The 21,149-nt window shown below is 54.5% G+C and overlaps 1 protein-coding gene across 1 annotated transcript in view; it reads left to right on the top strand.

Annotated features, from left to right (window-relative positions):
- The window catches only part of TSPEAR (thrombospondin type laminin G domain and EAR repeats), a 177,531-nt gene extending 156,881 nt beyond the window's left edge, over positions 1–20,650 (top strand). The window contains 6 exon segments of the mRNA NM_001206810.1: positions 471–697; positions 3,332–3,518; positions 4,462–4,691; positions 16,483–16,670; positions 19,036–19,137; positions 20,042–20,650. Coding sequence (NP_001193739.1) covers positions 471–697; positions 3,332–3,518; positions 4,462–4,691; positions 16,483–16,670; positions 19,036–19,137; positions 20,042–20,195 — 1,088 coding nt within the window. The 3' untranslated portion in view covers positions 20,196–20,650.
- The last annotated feature ends 499 nt before the right edge of the window (positions 20,651–21,149 follow it).

The following is a 21,149-nucleotide window of genomic DNA, read 5'->3' as shown; positions in this document are numbered from 1 at the left end:
TCCTCACCCTCTCCTCCCTCTCTGGTCAGATGGGATGTGATGGTGCCTGGAGCCCAAGAGTGGGGCTGTTGGCAGGGAGGTGAGGAGAGGAGCCGTCTGAGGGTGGGGGTCCCTGGGAAATGGGAACTGGCTGCAGGGGACCGTCCAGGAGCCATGGCCTCCACTCTCTAGTTCACATTCGGGCACAGCTTTTTGTGGAAGTCTGGAGCCTTGTGAAGTGTCTAGTAAGGACCTGACATGTCACTTCCATCCAACAAGTGTCCCTGGGGGCTCTGTAGGCCCTACAGCCCATTCAGGGACCAGAATCTCCTTTGCTGGGCCTCCAGGTGAGGGTGGTACAGGACTTAGGGACACTCGCCTGACCTCATGCTAAGGGTCATGGCCCAGGGCCCTGGGGTCACTCCCGGATGTCATCCATCAGGGCTTCTGTTCTGGGAAGCCTTAACCAGTCTCCATGTCTCTATCACAAGCCAAAGAAAAGCTGGATTATGTGGAGGAGCATCAGAGCCTATTCACGAACTCAGAGACGCTGGGCATCGAGGTCTTCGTCATCCCTGAGGCTGGGCTCTTTGTAGCAACCGCCAACCGGAAAACCACATCTGCCATCTACAAGTGGACCGATGGCAAGTTTGCTTCATACCAGAACATTCCCACGCACCAGGCACAGTCCTGGAGACACTTCACCATTGGGAAAAAGGCAAGTTCACATGTGCGACTATGTCATTTTTATCTTGGGAAAACCCACAAAGTCCGAGGGTTGGGGCTCCTTAGGTAGATTTTGGGCTTCCCTGGTGGCTCAGATGTTAAAGAATCTGCCTGCAATGTGGGAGACCTAGGTTCAGTCCCTGGGTTGGGAAGATCTCCTGGAGAAGGGAATGGCAACCCACTCCAGTATCCTTGCCTGGAGAATTCCATGGACAGAGGAACCTGGTGGGCTACAGTCCATGGGGGTCTCAAAGAGTCGGACATGACTGAATGACTTTCGCTTTATGTAGATTTTATGGGGGAAAAGCATTTCTACTGGTTTCAGAGCCTCATACAGGTTCTAAATGGCTTTTGAATCAGACACACCTGCGTCTCTTGGTCTGGAATGTGACTGAGAAAATCTGTTCCATTTCCTACAAAATGGACACAAGACGGCTGCTGGGACATTTCCCACTCCATGCAGACCTGCCACTGCCTCCTCAAAGCTCTGAGATAATCTGACCTAAGTTCAGTTCAGTTCAGTCGCTCAGTCATGTCTGACTCTTTGCTACCCCATGGACTGCAGTACACCAAGCTTCCCTGTCCACCACCAACTCCCAGAGCTTGCTCAAACTCATTCCATCCAGTCAGTGATGCCATCCAACCATCTCGTCTTCTGTCGTCCCCTTCTCCTCCTGCCTTCAATCTTTCCTAGAATCAGGGTCTTTTCCAATGAGTCAGTTCTTTGCTTTAGATGGCCACAGTGTTGGAGCTTCAGATTCAGCATCCATCCTTTCAATGAATATTCAGGACTGATTTCCTTTAGGATTGACTGGTTTGATCTTCTTGCAGTCCAAGGGACTCTCAAGAGTCTTCTCCAACACCACAGTTCAAAAACATCAATTCTTTGGTGCTCAGCTTTCTTTATCTGACCTAAACAGGAGTGGAAATGGGGCTCCACCCTGGCCTCCCTCTATTGGCCCCATAAACATGGGGGACACATGCTGTCCTGATGGAGGGGACAGGTGAGATGGTGAGGGCTGGACATGAGGCCTTGGATGGGAGAGCCTGGCAGGCAGCCCCCTTCCTTTCACCAGGACTGTGTTGAGCAGTAGCCCAAGGGTGGGACTGAGAGGGCGGCCCCCTTGAGATAAGAATTTCCTTCCCAGCTCCTTCTAGTCCTCCACTCCAAGTGGCAGGATCCCCGGGCCCCCTCCCACACCTGCTCTCAAGTCAGTCACCAGTGTGCCCAGTTCCAGCCCCGCACACCCCACCCCCAAGGCCCATGCAGTGAGGACAAATCTCTGTTTCTGGTCCCAGCTGACTGTCAGGGTCCTGAACTCCAGGGCAGCCTGGTGAAGGAGTGACTAGCTCTCTGGTCTTATGGTTGATGACATTTTAAAGATTTTTACTCCTTCCTAATAAAAAATAACTTTATATCAAAAAATTGGGAAATTCAGAGAAATAAGAAAAATCTGTCAGGTCCCCTAAGCAGACAGAGGGTCTCTGGGGCTGCTTCAGCCACAGCAAGTGAGCCCCTCACCCTAGGCTTCCAGCTTCTGTCACATCACATGACCCGCCATCTGGGCCTCTGGGTTGTGTCACACGCAGGGCGTTGCCACATGGTCCTCAAGTGTGTGACACACATGTGCTTCTTGACGGACAGCAGGGTGATAAGATCTTTCCTCCTTGTCTGAGTGATGAACGCTGCTGTGCATAAGGCTTTCCCTGGGATTGGGAGATAGAAACAGAGCTAATAGGCTGGTAGACACAGGCCTGGCTACGGGTCTTAGAGTAATTAAGATCTGGAGTCAGTGCCACGTGCTGGGGCCTGCCCAGGATGCCAGTCCTGGGCTCAGCCTCTGTCCTGGGGCTCAGCCTCTGTCCTGGGGTTCAGCCTGTGTCCCGGGGCTCATCCTCTGTCCTGGGGCTTGGCCTCTGTCCCGGGGCTTGGCCTCTGTCCCAGGGCTCAGCCTCTGTCCTGGGGCTCATCTTCTGTCCTGGGGCTCGGCCTCTGTCCCGGGGCTCATCTTCTGTCCTGGGGATTAGCCTCTGTCCCGGGGCTCGGCCTCTGTCCTGGGGCTTGGCCCCTACCCCGGGGTTCAGTCTGTGTCCCGGAGCTCAGCCTCTGTCCCGAGGTTCAGCCTCTGTACTAGGGCTCAGCCTCTGTCCCAGAGCTTGGCCTCTGTTCTATGGCTCGGCCTCTGTCCCGGGGTTCAGCCTGTGTCCTGGAGTTCAGTCTGTGTCCCGGGGCTCAGCCTCTGTCCCGGGGCTTGGCCTCTAGCCCGGGGTTCAGTCTGTGTCCTGGAGCTCAGCCTCTGTCCCGAGGTTCAGCCTCTGTCCTAGGGCTCAGCCTCTGTCCCAGAGCTTGGCCTCTGTTCTATGGCTCGGCCTCTGTCCCGGGGTTCAGTCTGTGTCCTGGGGTTCAGTCTGTGTCCCGAGGCTTGGCCTCTAGCCCGGGGTTCAGTCTGTGTCCCGGAGCTTGGCCTGTGTCCCAGAGCTTGGCCTCTGTTCCCGGGTTTGGCCTCTGTCCCGGGCTCATCCTCTGTCCCGGGGCTCAGCCTGTGTGCCAGGGCTGACATTGAGAAACCCAGAGCGCCGGCCCCTCACTTGGATGATAAGAACCCTGTTCTGGTCCTCTCCCCAGATCTTCCTGGCTGTGGCTAATTTTGAGCCGAATGAGAAGGGTCAGGAGTTCTCGGTCATTTACAAGTGGAGCCAGAGAAGGCTGAGGTTCACGCCATACCAGAGGGTCCCCACCCACAGTGCCCGGGACTGGGAGGCCTTCGAGGTGGCCGGCGAGCACTTCCTGGCCGTGGCCAACCACCGGGAAGGTAGGGGCCGTGGCCTTGACTCTGGGCTGGGGCGTGATTGCCTGCAGCATTCAGTGTATTTCATTAGAAATGTATAATAAACCTCACCTGGCCTGCATCCTCAGGCTCTGCTGTATGACAGTGGCGTCTGAAGGTGGACACACCTGAGCACCCTCTCACCTGTTCAGGTGGGAGGGGTCCCTCCCCCATCCATTCTGGGCACAAACTGTGAGATGCAATGGGTACGTGGGGATAGGCCTAGGAGGGGCTGGGAAACCTGGCTTCTGGGCCAGGTGACTGCCCCGAGTGACCGCAGCAAGCCCTTTCGGGTGCTATAACTCAAGGGGGACTGGACCCTGGGGGCAGCTGGCCCTGCAAAGTGTCTCCAGCCTCTGCAGGTTCCAAGGCTCAGAGTTTACCTGAGTCTAAAACCTGCCAGGGAGCTCTGTTGGGGGTAGGGAGGAGACCCCACCACCACTCATGGGTAGAGGGACCCCAGGAGCCTGCTACCAGGTACCTCCAAGGACAGTAAGTGTTCCAGGAGAGGCTGGCCCAGCAGGGTGTGTATCGGGGAGTGGGAGGCCCTAAGGAGCACAGTGTGGGGAAAGGGCTTCCAGCCCACGCAGGTCTGATCTCTGGTGGGAGGGAGCATGAAGGGGAAGGCAGGCAGAGTGAAGGGTGAGGCTGCAGCGGGGGTGGGGAGTCCCACCTCCAACACAGTAGATGATCACAGGGATCTGGAGTCCCCCAAAGGCTGGGCCACTGAGGGTTCTCGTGGGGCACAGAGGCGGGAAGGCTATGTGATGGGTAACATGGCTGGGGACCCGGAAGAGTGCAGATCAGGGTCCAGCTGGACTGCGCTGGCTGCAGGGCCTGGGGCAGGGTCCCGGGGGGCCTGGGCCCAGGGCGCTGGCATGAGGCTGCAGAAGCCTGTTTCCCTCCCTCAATGCCGCTCGGCTTCCAGGCGACAACCATAACATTGACAGTGTCATCTACAAGTGGAACCCAGGGACCCGGCTCTTCGAGGCCAACCAGACCATCGCCACTTCGGGCGCCTACGACTGGGAGTTCTTCACGGTGGGGCCCTACGCCTTTCTGGCCGTAGCCAACGCCTTCAACGGCACATCCACGCGGCTGCAGTCCCACCTGTACGTGCGGCTGGACGGCTCCTTCCAGCTCTTCCAGTCTTTCCTGGTGAGGACCCTGCACTCCCCATGGCACCCCCCGACACACACACCCTTCCCACCCCCAGGCCTGTCCACACCAGGCGCCTCCCCAGAGGTCAGGCGAGGGAGCCTGCAGACGAGGTGGAAGGGCTTCCCCGGCACAGAGTTCCTACCAGTACCTGTGCTCGGATGAGTCCCCTGGCCCCCGGCGGGCCCCACAGTCTAACCTGCCTTTATGTGGGTGTCAGCCTCTTGTCCTGAGGCACCCAGCAGCTGGCCCCTGACCTGGCCATCTGTGGGGACAGCACTGTTCACCTTCTCTGAGCTCTTGTGTCCCTTAGCTGGTTCCAGCTGTTGTGGGCTGCCTGGCAAAGCATCAAACTGAGGCAGCGAGAGGCTTTATTAGGTGGGGCAGTGCTGAACGCCTCGGTGAACCATGCAGGTACTGACCAGTCCCAGGCTAGTGGGCAGTGTTGGCAGCCCCTCCTCAGGCCCCACTGTGGTCTAGGATGATGACACAGGGTCCAGACCCTCCTCTGCCTTCCCTTGCCCTCCTCCTTCCACGCTGCCTGGCTTGTCCCTCTCAGTGTCAGACCCCAGACCAAGCCCCCACGTGCTCAGTTGCTAAGTCATGTCCAACTCTTTACAACCCCATGGACTGTAGCCCACCAGGCTCCTCTGTCCATAGGATTTTCTAGGCAAGAATACAGGACCAGGTTGCCATTTCCTACTCCAGGGGATCTTTCTGACCCAGGGATCAAACCTGAGTCTCCTGCATTAGCAGGCAGATTCTTTACCACTGAGCCACCTGGGAAGCCCAAGCCCCCATGGATGACTAAAATCAACAGTCGAGGTTGGTATTTGCATCGTCCTAGCCACGTCATAAGCTCGTTCTTGCAGAGCCAAGGGTGCGTTTTGACCACTCCCTTCTCAGTGGTGGGCTGGGACAACCTCCGGGCCAGCCCCTGGGGACAGGCCCTGCATGCAGGCCAGACTCTCTTTCCATGCCACGAGCCCACCACATGGCTCACTTCACGCGTGGACCCAGGTGCTGCACAGGACGCTTCCACAAGTTCCTAGTTGCTTCTTCCCGTATCCCTCCCTCCCTCCCCTTTCCTCTGTGGGGGAAGAAAACCACCATCTCTGCACAGGGTAACATCCCCCGGCTTCTTGCTGGTCCTCCCTGTCCCCAGGCTCCTGCGAGCACTGCGTCCTCAGTGCCTCCTGGGTTTCCACCGTGTGTCGCTGCGAGGTCTCTGGTCAGCATGTGTCCACGAAGAGCCCTCTTGTCCTGCAGCCCTTTCTCCTGGGCCCTTCTGCCTGTGCCATCCTGGCCGACTGTCTCTAGAGCTGACAGTGGTCCCTTTTCTGGAACTTTCCTTTACTGCCATCTTCGGCTGGAGCCACCATGTCCAATTCTGATCTCCAGTGTCCCAGTTGACCTCAGGTTTTTGGGTGACACCTCAGGGACACCCCCTTCCAGGTACTCCCCCATGCTCCCCAGTGTCCCTGCAGCTGAGCCGGGTCATGTGACCAAAGTCAGCCAATGGGTGTAGAGCGGAGCAAGCCCACATCAATCTGGACTGAGAGGTCACAGCCCACCCCTCATCCTCCACAGCCACATGGCCCACGTGGCCTGATGGCACAACCACAGGCTGGGGGAGCCATGGCCTCGCCAGCTTCATCTCAGTGAGAACCACCGTCTGTGGCAGGAAGTGTGCACGCTCGTGGTGGCCGCGTCCCTCGCCCTGCCTGATAAATGGTGTACAGCGTTTTAGGGTAGAAGTCATTCCCTTGAGAACACGGAGGGCAGCCCCCGGCCTCCCAGAACCCAGGGGTGCAGTGGCCCCCCTGCCCCCCCGGGCGCCCTTCTGGTGGCCTTCTCTGCCCTCGGCACCCACAGGTCTCTTACAGTGGCTCCCTGTGCCTCCTGACTGCTTTGTCTCAGTGCCCTTTCAACTTGAAGCTGTGCTTTTCCAGGCCTGGGAGATTTCCTTGGTTTTTCTTGATCATTCCATGCCCCACCCGACCCTGGCACACTGGTTAGAGGGCTTTCAGATCTCCTGTGTTGAGTTATCTTTTCAACCTAGACTCTTTCCCTACTTTTATTCTCCAATCGTGTTGATGAGCATCGTCTCATAAAGCTAATATCTTTCTAATATCCAAGAACTCTTCCTCTTCATGCCATTCTATATTTACTCTATAAATGCAGTATCTTCTTGAATACTTTTGAAGATCATTATAGTTTTTAAATATTCTGGTTTGTTTCTAGAACCAGCTCGGTTTCTTCCAGTATGAGTGTATGTATATATTTTAGCCTGACTCTCATGTTCCAGGTCCTTTGTCACACGTCTGGAGGACCCTTTGTTTTCTGTTGATATTTCCTGTCGAGCATAGCAGGGGGTGGCATTATCACTGGTGGCTTGTGCCCCAGGGAGCTGGGGGTCTGGTTGAGGCCCTTGATGAGGCGCCATGATGACGACCTTCTAAACTGGCTTTTTGTGCAAACGTAGGAGATGTCTATGGGGTTGCACAGAGTCGGACATGACTGAAGTGACTTAGCAGCAGCAGCAGCAGGAGAGGTCAGATAGGATCATAATCTCCAAGCTGCACTCCCCGACCGGCTGCAAGAACCCTCTTCATGTCACGTGCCTGGTGTGACAGCCCAGCTGGGGACGTGTGTGATTGGCCAGAAGGCTGCGTGCCGAGTCTCTGTGCTCTCTGGACACCATGGGGAAACACTCAGCCTGAATGTCTCAGAGCAGTGTTCGTTTCTGCCACTGTCTCTCATGCAGGATGTCTCAGATCCCTTCCAGGTTCTGGCCCATCTCCTTGAATGCTCCCCAGTATACTGGCTCCAGAGCTGTGAGCCCCTGAAACTCTGTGTTTTCAAGCAGCATCCAGATCTGGCTCCAGTCTGTGTCCAGCCTCACCACAGGCCTCGGACACAGGGCATCCTCAGAAGGGAGACTGGGCCGAGGGGCAGAGACAGGCCCAACTGAGCCAGGATGGGGGCCATCTGAGCTCCATGCCCTAAACCAGAGCCAGCCCAGGGGTGTGACGCTGGCTGGAAGAATCAGCCAGAAGTGCAGGGCGGGGGCGGGGGTGGGCAGAACCACAGTGGCTGCGAGAGGGCGCATCTCCAGCCAGTGGGCAGAGCTGCCCCGGGATCTGACTCTGGGGGCTGCAAGGGGGCACTGCTGCTCCCCGTGCCCACACACCCGAGGACCCTGCCTTCTCTAATGAGCCGAGTCTCTTCGCACCCAGTGAATCCCGCAGAGCCCACCAGATCCCATTTTCATGTTCTGCCAGCTGTTTTTGTATGCTGTTTAAATCATCTTAGGTCCTGAAGATACCTCCATATGATTGCACTTGGTTTGGAGCTTTGCAGCATCTCTCATGGGCTCACATGAGTTTGAAGCAGGAGTTGAAGTTTGAACTGTGTGTAGAGAGGTGCCAACTTCGAGGGGAGCCCTTTCTGAAGGGATGGCCAGGCAAGGGACGCAGGCTGCTGGCATTTGTGGCACTGTGCACACGGACAGTGCTGAGAGGGGCACCAGGTGGGTCCCTCACTGATAGGGTGAATTCAGCTCATGAGAAAGGCTGTGCTCATGCTGGGTCTGCAGCCCAGAGGTGCATGGGAGACTAGCTGTCCACCCTGAAGCATTCCCTGGCAACCCCTTCCAGACCTCCCCACCTCTCTCACCAGGAATCCTAGAATCTTCCTTCAGGTGGCAGACCACTTCAGGCTCCAACCCTCTGGCCTCACCATCTTGGACCATAGGAGGTGGAAGCTGGGTGTGTCGGAAGGATGAGACTTCCGGCCTCCAGCTGCTGGGACTTCTGCTCCCTGAGCTGTCTGGCTGTGGGATCTGCGGTTACAGTCATCACGTGTAGACCTGGAGAGGAGGGGATGGGGAAGGGGAGGGGGCAGCAGTGGGCCAAGACTGGGGGTTGTTGCTAGGAGGAGCCACTGGCAGAAATGAGAACCAAGGGCAATGGGGTATTTCTGGCAGGGTGTGGGGTGAGGGCTGACAGGGTTTCCAAGAAGAGGGCCCGTGAAGCCCCCTGGGAAACCACTTATCAGGGCAGGGGAAGGACAGGCAGAGGAGCTGCCAAGAGTCATCAGTGGGTTTGAGGAGACAGAGAATGAAGCTGGGGTTTGTCAGAAAGGCAGTCTCCACCAAGAATGTGCATGCATGCTAAGTCACTTCAGTCATGTCCAACTCTGTGCAACCCCATGGACTGTAGCCTGCCCGGCTCCTCTGTCCACGGGATTCTCCAGGCAAGAATACTGGAGTGAGTTGCCATGCCCTCCTCCAGGGGATCTTCCCCATCCAGGGATTGAACCCAGTCTCCTGCATTTAGGCAGATTCCTTGCCTTTTGAGCCACCAGGGAAGCCCCAAGAATGTAAATGTCTGCAAATGAAGGAAGCAGCAGTCTGTAAGGAGAGTGTTGTGAGAGCGCCCCCAGTGGTCAGCCCTGGAAGGGACCGGCCCGTGTGCTCACCAGGGCCAGGGCACTTCCTCCTGTGCTTCTGGTTTGCCCTGTGAGGCTGGAGCTGGCAGTGAACCAGGCAGCCCAGGGAAGGCAAGGTGTGGAGGGGTCGCTGTACCAGGGGAGAGCTGCAGGGCACCCCAAAGTTGGCCAGGGAGTGTGCTGCCCCCTGCAGTCCCCCAGGAGCAGGCCCCTCTCCCACCTCAGCTGACCGCCCACAATGTCAAGGGCTGAATCCCCCAGGGTCCTTTGGGACCTGCCTGCCTTCTCCTGGCGGTGAGCCTGGTCCTGCCTCCCCAGGCACTCCAAGACCTGGGTTCTTTGCTCCATCAAAGCCAGAACCCAAGAGCCTCCTGCAACAAGCAATCTGCTGATCACTGGGAGCCCACCCACCCTCTAGGGCACTGTCAAGGGCTCCAGGTGCTCTGGCTGCCAAGTCCCAGAAGCACCATCCTCCCTCGAGGTGCTCCAGGCCCAGGCAGGCGCGATGCCAGGGGATTCCAGGGCAGGGCTCGGGGGAATTCCACTCAAAGAAGGGCGGGAAGGGTCCGCCCAGCCCAGCAGGTGCCAGGCTGCCTTGCTCCGGTGCCAGGCAGGGCTTGGCAGGGCTGTTTGATGTGGGAATTTCTTCTTCTCTCCCTGACGTGTCCTTAATGTGCTCAGAATCCAGGAGTGGCCTGACAGCGGGGCCTCAGGCCAGCTCACCCCTGCCCAGGCTGGTGCAGCCCTGGGCTGGGATTCTCCCCGTTTTACTTCCGAATGGGAGGAGCCCAGCCTCTGGCTGAGGGCGCAGGTGCGGGCCCCAGGCTTCCAGGGAAGCTCACGGCCAGCCAATGACTGGCAGTCAGTCGGGCCCCTGCCGGACTCTGCTAGCATCCGGCGAATAAAATACAGGACGCCTATTTCAATGTGAAGAAGAAAGCAATGGCAACCTACTCCAGTACTCTTGCCTGGAAAATCCCATGGACGGAGGAACCTGATAGGCTGCAGTCCATGGGGTCTTGAAGAGTCGGACACTACTGAGCGACTTCACTTTCACTTTTCACTTTCATGCATTGGAGAAGGAAATGGCAACTCACTCCAGTATTCTTGCCTGGAGAATCCCAGGGACAGAGGAGCCTGGTGGGCTGCTGTCTATGGGGTCGCACAGAGTGGGATAGGACTGAAGCGACTTCACAGAAGCAGCAGCATTTCAATGTGAAAACCAGATATACAACGAATCAGTTTTTAGTAAAAGCGTGCCCATACACACAGACTGAAACATCATTTTAATCTGAAACTCAAACTGAATGAGGCACCCTGCACTTGCTGTATTGGGCACCCCCAGCCCACTGGGCACACAGAGCAGAGAGGTGAGAGCCCCTCTAAGCCATGCCCACCTGGATGCTCCTCCCCTCCCCAGCCTCTGGCCACGCTCCCATCCTTCCCCCTGGGCTCGGGCCCTCTTCTCCCAGTTCCCAGGCCCAGACATCCCCTTTTACCAACCCTTGTCTGCAGGCCAACCCTTTCTTGCTAGGGCTCAAGACCAGTGAACTGAGGGTGGAGTGGCTCGGGGCTGAAAGGAAGCTCTGGTAATCTGGGGAAGACCCCCTTCTCAGACCAGCCCTGGCCCTTTGTTCTGTGTGGGTGTGTACATGTGGAGGTGTGTGCATGTGGGTGCTTGCAGTTATGTGCACATGTATACAGATGCATGCGTGCAGGATTGTGTGTAAATCGCATCCATGCAGGTGTGTGCACGTGTATACACAGGTAAGTGCAGGTATGTACTGCGGTGCTCTTCAGCAAAGGACGGGGCAGAACCGGCGATTCACAGCCTGGCCACTCCCGTGGTTTCTGTGACCTGGTTGGGCTGGCACGTGTGGTGTGTGTCACTCTGCACACTCTTGTGGGTCTCTAACGTCGGTCCTCTGATAAGGCTGGAGGCCCCACGAGCCCGAGTGTCCCCCCAGGTCGGAAGTTGCGGCGTGGCCCCAAGGGACAGAAATAGTGCCACCTCCGAGCCGCGGTAAGGAGAAGGTGCTAACCCAGGAAGGCTTCAGCCCAGCTCCTGGTCCGGCAGGGTCGGCGACGCCAGGTGCCCTCGTCCCTGTCCTTGTCCTGTGAGTCACTCTTTTAGCTTGAGCTCCCTTGTTTCCGACCCTCGGACGGGCCCAAGCCTGTTTCTCTGCCCCTCTCGCCCGCGGGGCGGGGGTGAGGTGGGGTGGGGGCGGGGTGCGGTGGTGTCCCGGGCTCCGCACACCGGGCGGTAGAACGGGCAGCCGCGCCCTCTGCTGGACGTGGAGAGAACACCAGGCGAGCGGCTGGGAGGGTACTGGACCCGCGGGGACCAGGGGCCGCCGCTGGGCGGATTGCTCAAGCCGGAAAGGGACTTCCGAGGAGGGGTAGTCCGCAGACCCGTCCACTGCCGGTCGGAGTAAAGGAAAACAGAGCCCCTTCCCACGTGGACTGGGCATGCAATTGTCCCTCCAGCGTCGCTGGGCATCGCGGTGACCAGCTCTGGCCGGCCAGGACTACCTACCTCGGAGTAGGCACGGTATCCCCAGGAAGCAGCCGGGTCCAGAAATTGATCGCTGTGTGGTTTCTAGGCTCAATTCTTTGTACGACCTGAGCTGTTTCCAGATTTTCACTATTATGAATAATTCTACAAAAGCATCTCATACATGGTTTTCTGTGGGCAAATTGTTTTTACTTTTCTTGAGTAAAAACCCAGGAGTGGAATTCTAGGCCATGAGGTAGGCGGATGTTTAACTTCTGAAGAAATTGCCAAGCAGTTTTCCAAAACAGTTCTACCATTTCATACATTCCCAAAAACAGCGTGAGTGCCAGTCATCCCACACTCTAGCCAACACCCGGTTTTGTCTGTATTTTTAGTCTTACTTACAAGGTGTGAAGCAGCACCGCAGTGGTTTTTAAGTCACAGTCCCCTGGTAACTAACGATGGCACATTTCCACCCACCTGCTGGTTTGCCAGAGTCCCTTTTGCAAAATGCATATTCAAGTCTTTGCCCATACTTTAATTTTTTTGCCTTTCAGTATTGATATGTAGGAGTTCCTTATACATCAGGTATAAAACAAGTTCTTTGTCACATACATAGCCTTTGATCCCCTCTTTTTTGTATTAATTCGGTTTGTTGTGTAATTGTGTGCTTCAGCAATCACAATATACATGTTCAACTTACTGCAATCTATTTTTTATTGGAGTATAGTTGCTTTACAATGTTATTTTCTGCTGTACAAGGAAGTCCATCAGCTGTGGTATACATATATCCTGTCCCTCTTAGACCGCCCACCCCCATCCCACTGAACTAGGTCATCACGGAGCATCGAGCTGAGTTCCATGTGCTATACAGTAGCTTCCCACTAGGTATCTTTTTTCATGCATGGTGGTGTATATATATATCAATCCTAATCTCCCAGCTCATCTCACACTCCTCTGCCCCATCCCATATCTACACTGCAACCTATTTTTTATTTTTTAATTAACTGTGTGTGTGTGTCAGTTGCTCCGGAGAAGGCAATGGCACCCCACTCCAGTACTCTTGCCTGGAAAATCCCATGGACAGAGGAGCCTGGTGGGCTGCAGTCCATGGAGTCGCTAGAGTCTGACACGACTGAGTGACTTCACTTTCACTTTTCACTTTCATGCATTGGAGAAGGAAATGGCACCCCACTCCGGTGTTCTTGCCTGGAGAATCCCAGGGACGGGGGAGCCTGGTGGGCTGCCGTCTATGGGGTCGCACAGAGTCGGACACGACTGAAGCAACTTAGCAGCAGCAGCAGCAGTGTGTGTCAGTTGCTCAGTCGTGTCTGACTCTTTGTGATCCCATGGACTGTAGCCTGCCAGGCTCCTCTGTCCATGGAATTCACCAGGCAAGAACACTGAAGTGGGTTGCCATTTCCATCTCCAAGGAATCTTCCCAAACCAGGGATTGAACTCAGGTCTCCTGTACTACAGGCAGATGTGTTACTGTCTGAGCTACTAGGGAAGGCCTTGCGTTAATATGTTCAAATTTAAAGAATTTTTTAAATTTATATTGGAGTATAGTTGACTAACAATGTTGTGTTAGTTTTGGGTGTACAATCTATCTTTGAATTAATATTATACTTTACATATAATGTGATAACCTTACAACTACATGATCTCATTTATCCTTACCTGTCCATTGGGCTATTGGGAGCATGTATAAACTCACATGTCTACTTAAGGTACGAGCCCCACAGCTTGTCCTCTTGTTTGCTGTAAACAGTGAGCTGTCTTGACACCCAGCTCACCATTGCCAGCGCCCTCTGCGTGCTTCTCGCAGACTCTGTGCTTCTTGTGGAGTTTCACCCTCTTAAGCTTCCTCCAGGACTGCTCGTAAAGCAGGTCTGCTGGCAGTTCATTCTACCACTTTTATCTGAAAGTGACTTTACAGTGAAGGATGTTTTCACTGGTTGTAGAATTCTGGGTTCATGGTTTTCTTTCATTTCTTTTAAAGAAGTTTTTCCATTGACATCGAGCTTCAACTGTTTCTGATGAGAGGTTGGGTACCACTGGCACCACTGTTTCCCTATAGCAAATGTCTTTTTCCTCTGGCTGCTTCTGAAATCTTCTCTGTCTATCCTCAGATATTCAATATGATGTGCGGAGGTTATGGGGTGGGGGGGTTGTATTTATTCTCCTTGGGGTCTCTGATCTTGGATCTGTGGTTTGGTGGTTTTAATCATATTTGGGGAAATTTTAGCCAACATTTAACTTAAATTTTTTTCTGCCTTATTCTCCTTTCCTTTCCTTCTGTGATCCAATTACACACACAGTTGTTGCTGTTCAGTCACTAAGTCATGTCCAACTCTTTGTGACCCCATGAACGGCAGCACGCCAGGCTTCCCTGTTCATCACCATCTCCCAGAGCTTGCTCAAACTTATGTCCATTGAGTCAGTGATGTCATCCAACCATCTCATCCTCTGTTGCCCCCTTCTCCTCCTGCCTTCAATCTATCCCAGCATCAAGGTCTTCTCCAATGAGTTGGCTCTTCTCATCAGGTGGCCAAAGTATTGAAACTTCAACTTCAGCATCAGTCCTTCCAATAAATATTCAGGGTTGATTTCCTTTAGGATTGACTGGTTTGATCTCCTTGCAGTCCAGGGGACTCTCAAGACTCTTCTCCAACACCACAGCTCAGAAGCATCATTTTTTCAGTGCTCAGCCTTCTTTATGGTCCAACTCTCACATCCATACATGACTACTGGAAAAACCATAACTTTGATTATATAAACCTTTGTCAGCAAAGTAATGTCTCTGTTTTTTAGTAAGCTGTCTAGGTTTGTCCTAGCTTCATGCACTAGACTGAATTATATTATCATTGAGGCTCTGTTTACTTTCATTGTAAACATCCCCCCCCTTTCTGTGCTTCAAATCAGATAATTTCTATTGGCGTATCTTCTAGTTCACAGATGCTTTCTTCTGGATTGTCTAGGTAGCTTTTGATCCCGTGCAATAGATTTGTGAATATGGGCATTTTGCTTTTCAGGTACAGGATTTCTATCTGCCTCCTTTTAGAGTTTTCATAACTCTCCAAATCTCCCCACCTTATTGTTGATTACATACATATTTGCGCATAGATTCTGATCACAGTTACTATAAAGTTTGTATCTGTTCACCCCAGTATTTGCGCTGTGTCAACCTATTTCTACTTGCTGTTTCTTCTCCTGATCATAGTCACATTTACCGGCTGGTTCCCCTGCTGTCTAACTCTCTGGTCAGTTCCACCAGCCGCTCAGCTGTTGTTTGTCCCTGGGTCCCTGGGGTCCTGTCCCCTGTGTGTGCACTTCAGGAGCTAAAATGGACTTGCGAGAAGTTAATAAGGAGATACTGGGGCCTCCCCTACTGGGAGTCCCTCCTTCCTAGGCTAGTCTCCTTTGGTTTCTGGACACTCTGCAAGCCCCAAACGCTAAGCTTGGGTCTGGACTTGTCTGGTCCTCCCCTTCCCCATGTACTCCCACCTCAGAGTCCCAGAGATGCTGGTCATAAACCTCCTTTTATTTACATGTGGGCCCATGTGTATGTCAGCTCATGCAGTTCAAGCGAGTCCGCTCCCTCCACTTGAGTGCGAAGCCCATATGGCACAGGACCAGGAATGTCCTCAGAGGGAGAGTCAGACAAACGTGTTCAAGGGCCATCATCTCCCCTCCACTTTCTGCCTGCCCTTGGCCCTTCTCCAGAACCTTCAAGCAATTGTGTACATTTTTAAGTATTGTATCCAGTGCTTAGTCACTTCAGTTATGTCCAACTCTTTGTGACCCCATGGACTATAGCCCACCAGACTTCTCTGTCCATGGAATTTTCCCAGCAAGAATACTGGAGTAGGTTGCCATTTCCTATTTTCCTACATTGCCTATTGTATCCAGAGCTTATGATTATTATCAACAGGAGGGTCAGTCTCTCCATCAGTATCACAAGTCAAAAGTCAAGAGGCAAAACATTTAAAGACAATTTCAATGCCGAGTGTCCATCAGAGCTTCCGCAGCCCTCACCTGCTTGTGAGAACAGACAGAGTCAACCCCTTTCTGCTGGCACAGGAACTCGGACCCCAGCAGCCTCATCAGGCTGTCGTTTGGAGTCCTCAGGAACTTTTGCACACTGTTCCACCAGCCACAGGCCCCTGTTTCGGGGAGCTTCTGTGTTATCCCCCCTCCACTGAAGCTGCCATCCCGTGTGGTCACTCCTTTGTTTCTCAGAACAGGGATGGATCTGGACTGGTCTGGTCCTCCCCTTCCCCATGCACTCCCAGCCCAGCATCCCAGAGATGCTGGTCATAAACCTCCTGGTGGGCCTACGTGTAAATCAGCTCATGCAGTTCGAGGTCTGCAGCCAAGGCTTGGCAGCCGGCCATTCATGTAAGTCCAGCCCCATGGGCCCATGCACACCTCACCCTCCAGGTTGATGAGTGATTTTGGAGGAGTAGCCTACACAGGATGGGACTGTCCAGAGAGCCAGAGGAGAGCCTCAGGCCAGGGAGAGTACGTAGTAAGTAACTCTGGAGGTACCTAGATGTTGCTTCTGAGTTCATAACTGGAGGGAGCAGAGAGGGCTCCCTGGAAGAGGTGTTATAGCAGTTGGACCTCCTCCAGGGCACACTGGGGCCTGGGAAGGGGCAGCACAGGCCCTAAGAAGCTCTCTAGGCAGATGGTCCTTTGGCCTTGGAGGAGGCTGGGAAAGGGCAGCACCCTCAAGAGGGGCGCCTGCTTCACGCCCGGAGTGCGGGGGCTGGCGCCGCGTGGGTGGCCATCCTGAGGGTCTCTGCCCACAGCGTGCTCTCGGCTTCCCTCTCACGGTCCCAGACGTTTGGCGCCGCAGACTGGGAGGTTTTCCACATTGGGGAGAGGGTCTTCCTCGCCGTGGCGAACAGTCACCGCTACGACGTGGAGATGCGAGTGCAGAACGACTCCTACGTCATCAACTCGGTCATATACGAGCTGAACGTCACCGCGCAGACGTTCGTCCGCTTCCAGGAGATCCGCACCTGCAGGTACGCGGGCGGCGGGCGGCGGGCGGCGGGCGGCGGGCGGCCGGGGCGGGGATCCAGGGGCCCAGGTCCTACGACCTCTGAGGCCGCCCGGACCGCACAGCGCGCACCCGAGCATCTGTGGGGCCGCGGTGCCCACCCCCCAGCCCACAGGTGTGAAGCGGCCTCGCTGTGCACCCCGCAGACCTTCCACACGACCAGCTGAGTGACCGCGGCTCCTCGCTGTAGCCTTGACTCTAACTGCTTTTAAAAGCTGTGGCTTGTGTGCTTGTTTTTAGAATTCAGGGTTTTTATTCTTTTAATGAAATTTGCATATGTATACAACCATTTCCAGGTGACTTTAGAACATTTTCATTACCTTGAAAAGAAACCCCACCCCTCAGCTGTTAGTGCCCTCCGCAGCCCCTGGGGCCCACCAGCCTGCTCTCTGCCCCTCTGGGTGTCCCCACCTGGACATTGCATTCAGATGTGTCTGGCTCCTTCTACTGGTCATTTTTTCAAGGTTCATCCACGTTGTACCTTAGTGCCTCACTCTTCTAATGACTGAGTAATATTCCACTGTGTTTATTTATCATACTTTGTTTACTTTTCATCAGTTGATGGATACTTGTCTATTTCCACCATTTGACCAAATAGTGTGGTTCTGAAGGATTAAAAATATGCTTCACATTACTGTCAGCAGACTTACTGCCCTGATGCTTTGGAAGTCATGCCAGACCTTGATTTCCTACTGGGTTAAGCCCCAGCAGCTTCTGATGCAAGCCGTTGGGGCAGACGGTGCAGTCAACATTTTGCTGCAAAAGCAAGGCTGTGGGCCTTGGTTCCAGAACCAGTTACAGTTGGCAGAATGCTGCGTGTGGGACCACACGGCTGTGCTACCAGCCCCACCCATGCCACACTGCATGAAACCCCTCAGTGGGCATGGCCACAGTCACCACTTTTTCTTAATGATGAGTCACAACTGGCCATGGCTGGAAGTGGCGGAGACAGGATTCCAGATAACAGAAGAAGGAAGAGTCAGGAGCCCCAGGGCCCCCACTGGCCTTGCCCCCCTGCATGTCCCCAGGTACCTCTGTGGCCGACTCATGTCCAGGGTTCTGTTGGAGCTCTAGGCCAGCGCCCTCAGTGCCCCACTGAGAAGGAATCCAGGGTGAGTGTCACCCAAGAGACTGCGACTGTGCTGTCTGAACAGGCCATAACCTTGAGGCCTCTGGATGCAGAGGCACTGGCCTGGCCTTGGGCATCTGAGTGACTCCTGCAAGGCTGCAGCCTCAGTTTCCTCATCTGTAAAGTAGGCCCGCGGTAATTAGAGCAGTGGCTGGGGATCACAGCTGATGCCCAGGTTGGCCTCCTGGGATAGACAAGGCTCCAGGATGTCCTTCCCAGAAGCCCTCTGTCAGATCCCTGAGAACTAAGATGTCTCTGAGCGCAGACTCACCCTTAGCAAGTTCAGGGGTGTTTGTTGAAAACAGGATGCAGTGGTCTGTTTGCAGTAAGAACCACAGCTTCCAAATTTAGGGGGACGTCTCTACGTTGGCAGACCCTGCTGGTACCTGAACTGGAGTCAGGGAAGAAGCATGTGACCTCACAGCCAGTGTCCTCAAGTTTTCGCCTCCAGGGGGCGCTGAAGACTTTTAGGGAGTGGCCACGAGTTTAGGGCTGTTCCTCTATTTCAACCTCTTCCAAGTGAACGACTTTTGCACCCGTGTTCACAACTTCACTGTTCGCTCTTGTTGCCCGGGTGTCCATAGACAGATGAGTGTGGTCCATTCTTACAGTAGAATATTGTTCAGCCTCAAAAAAGGACATCCTGACACCTGACCGCACGGATGAACCTTGAGGACATATGCTCAGTGACATAAGCCAGACACAGAAGGACAAATACTTTGTGATCCACTTACCCGAGGTCCCTGGAGGAGTCAGATCCGTAGGGACAGGAAGTAGATGGTGGGGGCCAGAGGCTGGGGGAGGGGATGGGGAGTGAGTGTTTCCTGGGGACAGAGGTTCAGTTTGGAAGGTGGAGAAATTCTGGAGGTGGATGTGGTGATGGTTGCATGTCAACGTGAAGGTACCCAATGCCACTAAGCTTAAAGGTCCATTTAAAAATGAATACAATAGAAATCTTTGTGTTATGTGTATTTTATTACAATTAAATGTTTTAAGTTTAAAAAGTGAACAACTAATTTGCATTTCCCTGGAATAGACCAACCGGTTGTATGACTGAGGAAACTGCTCCTCCTTCTGTGGATTTTGGAGGTGGGACCTAGCCCCCTGAATCCTGAGATTAGGGGGAGAACCAGCCGGACACCAACCCCCAAGTCCCCAGGCAGCATCTCCAGGTCCTAATTCTGCTCACTTGCTCCCGCAGTGCTCTGGACTGGGAGTTCTTCTCGGTGGGAGAAGATTATTTCCTGGTGGTTGCAAACTCCTTCGATGGAAATACCTTCTCGGTAAACAGTATTATTTACAGGTAAAGGCCCTGCCCCTGCTAGACGCCTCGGTTCAGCTGGGTGGGCCCACCTTCCCCTTGAATGACCACGGGCTCAGAGCGAGTCACAGGTCATGGAGCCCTGTGGGTCGCCTGGCACTGGGAGCACCTGAGCACGGGCTGAGTCTGGGTCAGGCCCCCGGGTCAGCTAGGTGACCACTAGCCCTGCTGGCACTCACAACTTTGGGTTCTGGCTGGAGATGCAGTGAGAGGCTACACTAATGTGAGAGTTATTAGTGTGTTATCCTATTAAATGTTTCCAGCCAAGGCTGTGGTAGATCTCTCTATTTTTCACGTGTCCTTCAGTAAAATTGTACACTTCATCTTAGAGGCACCATGGCATTCTCGCGACCTTCCCTTCCAGGAGTTTTCCAAGTATTGTAAGCATATGTCCATTTTCATCTGTGTATCACAATTAACTGTTGTATCTGGTCATGCAACCACAGTATCTTATTAGTTTTAATAGTTTTCTAAAGAAATGTCTCATGGGAGTTCAAGAAGTATAACTATGTCTGCAAATAAAAGTGCCTTTGCCTCTGTATTCTAATGTTTTTACTGTTGATCTAAGTTTCTCAGTTATCTAGAAATTCCAGGATGATCTTGAATCGTCTTGGACAGGGCAGGTACCCCCTTTCAGGCCTCAGTTTCCCTCTCTACAGGCTAAGGCCCCTCCTGGCCCAGCTCCTCGCGATTGGAACCTGGGGAGGTTTTGGGGCTGGGATGCATGGCCCCTCATACTGTGATGGTGGGAGAGGCAGGTGGGACCCTGGTGAGGGTCAGGGAGGGGTGGGGTGGGAGCCCCGGGGAGAGGGAGCAGCCCAGACACTCACTCCTCTCGCTGAGGATGGCGTCCCAGCCTGGAAGCTGACAGCATCTCTCTCCGCAGGTGGCAGGGGTATGAAGGCTTCGTGGCCGTGCACAGCCTCCCAACCTTCGGCTGCAGGGACTGGGAGGCCTTCCGCACAGCGGCCGGCTCCTTCCTGGTCTACTCCAGCGCCAAGGAACCGCTGTCCCGGGTGCTGAAGCTGAGGACGGGGTGATGGGCTCAGAGCCCCAGGAGCTAGACCTACGTGGCCACACCCCAGAACCTCACCAGGAACCCCCAAAGCCTCTGGGGAGTAGGACAAGCCTGGGAGAAGCTGTGGCTTCCAGAGCCACCAACTCGCTTTCTCTGGCCTTTGTCCAGCCACGCCATCATCACCTAGACAACCATGGTGGCCAGATGGGTGGCTCTGTGAGCATCCAAGCTGAAGACCAGAGCTGCTCCTGCAACTCTGCTGTCCTGCAGGGATTTTGCTTTAAAGGAAAAGCTCATACAAAGTTTTACCTCAAAAACAGCAGGGACTGGTCACCTTCCCACAGCGTCCACCACGTGACCAGACACTCAGCTCTGGCTGGGGAGCCCCGACGCAGGGACCGGCTTCATGCTGCCTCACATATTTGTACCAGCTATTTATTGTGTTCTGTCTATTTATGATGCTTCCTACAGAAAGTACTGCTGTGTCTGTGTGTTTCTGATGGGAACTAGACCCCCAGCGAGCGCAGCCCGGGGCCAGTGCACTCACTTGGCCACCTTGGCCTGACGTGCCCTCATGTCCCTGGTCACCAGCACGCCTCTCCTCTGCAGGAGCTTCTTCCTCCAGCCTCAGGTTTCCCACAAATGTGGTTGGGTAGGGTCAGGTCAGGAATCCCAAGCATGCATGGCATGGGTCCAGTCTCCTCCCTGAGGCCACACCCATGGGAGATGCCTGGCAGATGGACCCTCATGCCTCTGCCTCCAGGCAGGCCTTCCTGGTCTCCACACGGCCTAATGGGTGTGCCAGATGGACTTGGAATGCCTCCTTGGGGCCAGCACTTGCCCAGCTTCTCCCGTGTCCAACTCCTGACCCTCCACTGGGCGAGGGCTTCCAGCCTCCTGGAGATGGATGGCAGGTGTGATGTGGCAACACTCTGGGAACCTGGGGAGGAGGATGGAGTTGCCGTCACCACCACGA

This window comes from Bos taurus, chromosome 1, assembly GCF_002263795.3.
Source record: "Bos taurus isolate L1 Dominette 01449 registration number 42190680 breed Hereford chromosome 1, ARS-UCD2.0, whole genome shotgun sequence".
NCBI lineage: Eukaryota > Metazoa > Chordata > Mammalia > Artiodactyla > Bovidae > Bos > Bos taurus.
This window is presented reverse-complemented; position numbering and strand designations above follow the sequence as displayed.